Source organism: Rhinolophus hipposideros, assembly GCF_964194185.1.
Source record: "Rhinolophus hipposideros genome assembly, chromosome: 1".
In the NCBI taxonomy this organism is placed as follows: Eukaryota; Metazoa; Chordata; class Mammalia; order Chiroptera; family Rhinolophidae; genus Rhinolophus; species Rhinolophus hipposideros.
In genome coordinates, this window is record NC_138047.1 from 14,177,923 (window position 1) to 14,184,215 (window position 6,293).

Genomic DNA, 6,293 nt, shown 5'->3' on the forward strand with positions numbered 1-6,293 from the left:
CGCTGTCATTGAGGTTAATTTTGGCCTTAAATAGTATGTATAGCACTATTCTCAAGTGGTCATTTAAAAAGCAGACAAATACTCTAGTGTCTGTTAGTACTACTAATCAAAATAAAAAATACAACAGAGAATATGGATGTATAGTTAATATAAAATGAGACATACGATTATAAGCTGCTATAGTAATTGCTTTTGCTGCATTCTTCTGAATATCAGGAATTGTAGAGTTTTCTGCAAATGTTAGGAGCTTCTTAAGACCTCCTGTCTGCTGAATCAGCACCACCGTATCCATATCTTCAAGGCAGTTGGCTACCACTGAAAGCACTTCTATATGCAGGTCATTCAATTCCTAATAATAAAAGCAAACACAACTTTAGAAAGTTGTACCAAAAAAAAAAGTATACTTTCCAATATTTACTATAAGAGGGACTAAGGTCAGTCAGAACATAATGTAATTAATTGTTTTGGGACAGAGGCTCAAGGAAACAGGTCTATTTATTACCATAACATCACTCTCCCTAACCATTTGCCCCATCTTTTCTCATTCCCCCTACTCCAAAGTGTTTTATAGGTAAAATAAATAAATAGATATAAATAAATATCTAAATAGATATAAATAAATATCTAAATAAATATAGATAAAAATAATTACTGGAACTTTCAGTAATGGTATTCAAGTGAAGGTGCTCATACAACCTTCCACCACCAACAATTTTAAGATCTGAAGAAAATATTTGTTTTTTATTAGTTTCAGGTGTACAAAACAATGTAATAGACATTTATCATTTATATCCCTCACACAGTGATAACCCCCCTCCCCACACCTACTACCCCTCTGACATCACACAGAGCCATTACATTTCCACTGTTTCTATTCCTAATGCTGTACTCCACTTCTTGTAACTATATATTCATATAAAATTGTAGTTGACATTCATTATTGTTCAGCTTCAGCTTCAGGTGTACAGTGCAGTGATCAGGCATCTACATCATCCCTGAGGTGGTCTCCCTAATGGGACAAGTGTCCATCGGATACCCTACAAAATCTGTACAACATTATTGATTACATTCCCAAATTGACTTTCATATCCCTGTGGCCATCTTGTGGTTACTGACTGTGCTTTCTAATCCCCTCACCTTCCCCCTTATCCCCACCCCACTCCATCTAGCAACCCTCAGTTTTTCCTCTATGTCTCTGAGACTGATTCTGCTTAGTTCATTCATTTATTCTTTACTTTAGATTCCACATATAAGTGAGATCATGTGGTGTTTGTCTTTCTGTCTGACTTATTTCACTTAGCATGTTCTCTAGGTCCATCCATATTGTTGCAAATGGTAAGATTTCATTCTTCTTTATGGCTGCATAATATTCCATTGTATAAATGTACCACAATTTCTTAATCCAGTCATCTACTGATGGGCATTTCGGTTGTTTCCATGTTTTGGCTATTGTGTATAGTGCTGCAATAAACATCGGGGTGCATAAATTTTTTCAAATTAGAGTTTTGGATTTCTCTGGATAGATACCTAGGAGTGGAATTGTTGGGTCATAAGGTAGTTCCATTTTCAGTTTTTTGAGATATCTCCATACTGTTTTCCATAGTGGCTGCACCAATCTGCAATCCCACGAACAGTGCACAAGGGTTCCATTTTCTCCACATCTTTTCCAGCACTTGTTGTTTGTTGATTTATTGACAATAACCATTTTGACTGGGGTGAGGTGGTATCTCATTGTGGTTTTTATTTGCATTTCTCTAAAGATTAGTGAGGTTGACCATTTTTTCATATGTCTGTTTGCCATCTGTATGTCCTCTTTAAAAAATGTCTCTTTATGTCTTCTGCCCATTTTTTAATTGGGTTGCTTGTTTTTTGGAGATGAGTTGAGTGAGTTTTTTTTATAAATTTTGGATATTAACCCCCTATCGGATATATCATTGGCAAATATGTTCTCCCAATCAGTAGGATTCCTTTTTGTTTTCTTGATGGTTTCCTTTGCTGTGAAAAAACTTTTTAGTTTGATGTAATTCCACATATTTATTTTTTCTCTTACTTCCCTTGCCCAAGGGGATATATCAGTAAAAATCTTACTCTGGGTAATGTCTGTAAAGTTTCTTTCTATATATTCTTCTAGGAGTTTTATGGTTTCAGATCTTACATTTAAGTTTTTAATCCATTCTGAATTTATTCTTGTATATGGTGTAAGGAGGTGGTCCAGCTTCATTTTTTTTGCATGTGTCTGTCCAGGTTTTCCAGTATCATTTATTGAATAGACTGTCTTTACCCCACTGTAAGTTCTTGCTTCCATTGTCGTAGATTAAATGACCATATAGGCATGGATTTATTTCTGGGCTCTCTATTCTGTTCCATTGATCTATGTGTCTGTTTTTATGCCAGTACCATGCTGTTTTGATTACTGTAGCCTTGTAGTATAAATTGATGTCAGGTATCATTATACCTCCCACTTTGTTCTTATTTCTCAAGATTGCAGAGGCTATCCAGGGTCTTTTATGGTTCCACATAAATTTTAGGATTGTATGTTCTATTTCTGTGAAAAATGTCCTTGGTAGTTTGATATGAATTGTGTTGAATCTGTATATTGCCTTAGGTAGTATGAACATTTTAACTATATTAATTCTTCCTATCCATGAGCATGGTATTTCCATCTATTTGTATCTTCTTTAATTGCTCTCTTCAGTGTCTTATAATTTTATGAGTACAGATCTTTTACTTCTTTGGTTAAATTTATTCCCAGGTATTTTATAGTCTATGAAGCAATTGCAAATGAGATTGTTTTCTTATTTTCTCCTCTTGACATTTTATTATTGGTATATACAAATGCAACTGATTTCTGAATATTAATTTTGTATCCTGCTACTTTACTAAATTCATTTATCAGTTCTAATAGTTTTTGGTGGAGTCTTTAGGGTTCTCTCTATATAGTATCATGTCATCTGCATATAATGACAATTTTACTTCCTCCTTACCAATTTAGATGCCTTTTATTGCTTTTTCTTGTCTGATTGCTGTGGCTAGAACTTGCAGCACTATGTTGAATAGAAGTGGAGAAAGTGGCAATCCTTGCCTTGTTTCTGATCTTAGGGGGAATGGTTTTAGCTTTTCCCCATTGAGTATGATGTTAGCTGTGGGTTTATCATACATGGCCTTTATTATGTTGAGATATGGTCCCTCTATTCCCACTTTCTTAAGAGTTTTTATCATAAATGGCTGCTGGATTTTATCAAATGCTTTTTCTGCATCTATTGATATGATTATATGATTTTTATTTTTCATTTTATTTTTCATTTTGTTAATGTGGTGTATAACAATACTTGATTTGCGGATGTTGAACCACCCTTGCTTAACAGGAATGAATTCCACTTGATCATAGTGTATTTTTAATGTATTGCTGAATTCTGTTCACTAATATTTTGTTGAGGATTTTAGTATTTATGTTCATTAGGTATATTGGCCTGTGGTTTTCTTTGTTTGTAATGTCTTTGTCTGATTTTGGGATCAGAGTGATAGTGGCCTTGTAAAAAGTGTTTGGGAGCCTTCCCTCCTTCTGGATTTTTTGGAATAGCTTGAGGAGAATAGGTGATAATCCTTTTTTGACTACTTTGTAAAATTCACCTGGAAAGCCATCTGGTCCAGGGCTTTTGTTCGTTGGGAGCTTGTTGATTACTGATTCAATTTCCCTAGTGGTAATCAGTCTATTCAGGTTTTCCGTTTCTTTTTGAGTTAGCCTTGGAAGGTTGTATGCTTTTAGAAAATTGTCCATTTCTTCCAGATTGTCTAATTTGTTGGTATATAGTTGCTCATAGTAATTTCTTAAAACTTTTTGTAGTTCTGTGGTGTCTGTTATTACTTCTCCTTTTTCATTTCTGATTTTATTAATTTGGTTTCTCTCTTTTTTTTTGATGAGTCGATTTTGTTTATCTTCTCTAAGAACTAACTCTTGGATTCATTGATCTTTTGTATTGTTGTATTATTTTTCTGGTTTCTATTTCATTTATTTCTGCTCTGATCTTTATTATCTCCTTCCTTGTACTCCCTTTGGGCTTGTTTTGCTGTTCTTTTCCCAGATCACTTAAGTGTGAAGATAAACTGTTGATTAGTGACTTTTCTTTTTTCTTTAGGTAGGCCTGCAGTGCTATGAATTTCCCTCTTAGGATGACTTTCTCTGCATCCCATAGATTTTGGGTCATTATGTTTTAATTTTTGTTTGTCTTGAGATATCTTTTGATTTCTTTCTTCATCTCATGGTTGACCCATTTATTATTTAGTAACATGTTATTCAGCCTCCATAAATTTGTGTGTCTTCCTGTTTTTTTTCCTGTAGTTGATTTCTCATTTCATAGCACTCTGGTCAGAGAAGACATTTGGTATGATTTCAATTTTCTTAAATTTATCAAGACTTCTTTTGTTGCCTAAAACGTGGTCTATCTTGGAAAATGTCCCATGAAAAGAACTTGAGAAGAACGTGTATTCTGCAGCTTTGGCGTGAAATGCTCTGAAAATATTGATTAAATCCAACTGGTCCAATGTGCCATTTAAGGCCATTGTTTCCATATTGATTTTCTGTCTGGAAAACCTGTCCCTTGTTGTCAGTGGTGTGTTGAAGTCCCCTACTATGATAGTGTTACTGTTGATCTCTGTCTTTATGTCCATCAGTACCTGTTTTATATATTTAGGTGCTCCTATGTTGTGTATATAGATGACTACTAGGGTTATGTCCTTTTGTCGGATTGATCCCTTTATTATTATGTAGTGCCCATCTTTGTCTTTTAATATATTCTTCATTTTAAAGTCTATTTTGTCAGATATAAGTATTGCAACTCCAGCTTTTTTCTCATTTCCATTTGCGTGAAATATGTTACTCCAACCCTTCACTTTCAGCCTGTGTGTGTCTTTTGATCTGAGGTGAGTCTCTTGTATACAGCACATACAAGGGTCTTGCTTTCTTATCCACTCAGCCACCCTATGTCTTTTGATTGGAGCATTTAATCCATTTACATTTAAAGTGATTATTGATAGGTACATATTGATGTACCTATCAATATGTGATTATATATATATATATTTATATATATATTTATATATATATATATTTATATATGTATTATATATATAATAAAGTGATTATTGATGGTTATTGCCATTTTTTTCTTTGTAGTTATGAAGAAAATACTTTTTGAAAAAGCAGACAGAAGCTAAAGTGTAATCCTTAAAATCTCCAATTGATAAGTATTGTGAGTGGGTGGCTTTCTTCCCTAAAGAATCTCCCAAATCCCCATAGAAGTGGAAAGCTGCAGCCTTACCTGAACAGCTAGAAATTTAAGGTAGAAATCCTGAAAGTGAGAGAGACACAGCAAGGATGCACCACACAGCATCGCTCCTGGTCAAGGAGCTCACTCCGCAGCAAAAGAAGTGTGACACTGGGCCCATGCTCATGGAATTCACTGGTCTTACCTTGGTTCCCACCATCCTAAAGCAGCTGGCTTGATAGAATGGCCCTTTACAGACTCAGTTACAGGGCCAGCTAGGTGGCAATACCTCGTAGACCTGGGGACAAGTTTCTCCAGGAGGCTTCAGTATAGTTCAAGGTTTTCCAGTATAAGTTCTGAATCAGTGTCCAATATATGGCGCTGCTTCTCCCATAGCCAGAGTTCATGGGCCCAGGAACCAAGAGGTGAAAATGGGAGTGGCACCTCTCATTATTACCTCTAGTGACCCCATAGCTAAATTTTTGCTTGCTGTCTCCTTGGCCTTATGCTCTGCTAACCTAGAGGTTTTCGTTCCAAAGGAATGCCTCCCTGAGGAGACACAAGAGTGATTCCATTTAGACGGCCACCTGGCCACTTTGGGCTCCTCATGCCTCTCAATCAGCAGGCAAAGAAAGGAGTTACTGTGCTGGCTGGGTGATTGATCCCGTCCACCAAGGGGAAATCAGACTGCTGCTCCAAAACAGAGGTGAGGAAGAGCATATCTGGAATACAGCAGATCCCTTAAGGTGTCTCCTAGTATTACATGCCTTAAGATGAAAGTCGATGGAAAACAACAATCCAATCCAGGCAGGACTACTAATGGCCTAGACCCCTCAGAAATGATGATAGGTCACTCCACCAGGCAAAGAACCAAGATGAGCAGTGGCATCTGCTGAGGGCAAGGGATATGGAATGGGTAGTGGAATAAGGCAGTTGTAAATACCAACTATGACCATATGACCAGTTACAGAAAAAGGCTGTAATTATAATGAGGATTTTTTCCTTATTTGTTATGAATATGTACGTGTA

General features: G+C 35.9%; 1 protein-coding gene across 1 annotated transcript in view; it reads right to left on the reverse strand.

Annotated features, from left to right (window-relative positions):
- Positions 1 to 6,293, reverse strand: part of ARMC3 (armadillo repeat containing 3) — a 67,866-nt gene that overhangs the window by 52,998 nt on the left and 8,575 nt on the right. The window contains exon 2 of the mRNA XM_081078315.1: positions 166 to 349. Coding sequence (XP_080934441.1) covers positions 166 to 292 — 127 coding nt within the window. The 5' untranslated portion in view covers positions 293 to 349. The remainder of the gene's footprint in view (positions 1 to 165; positions 350 to 6,293) is intronic.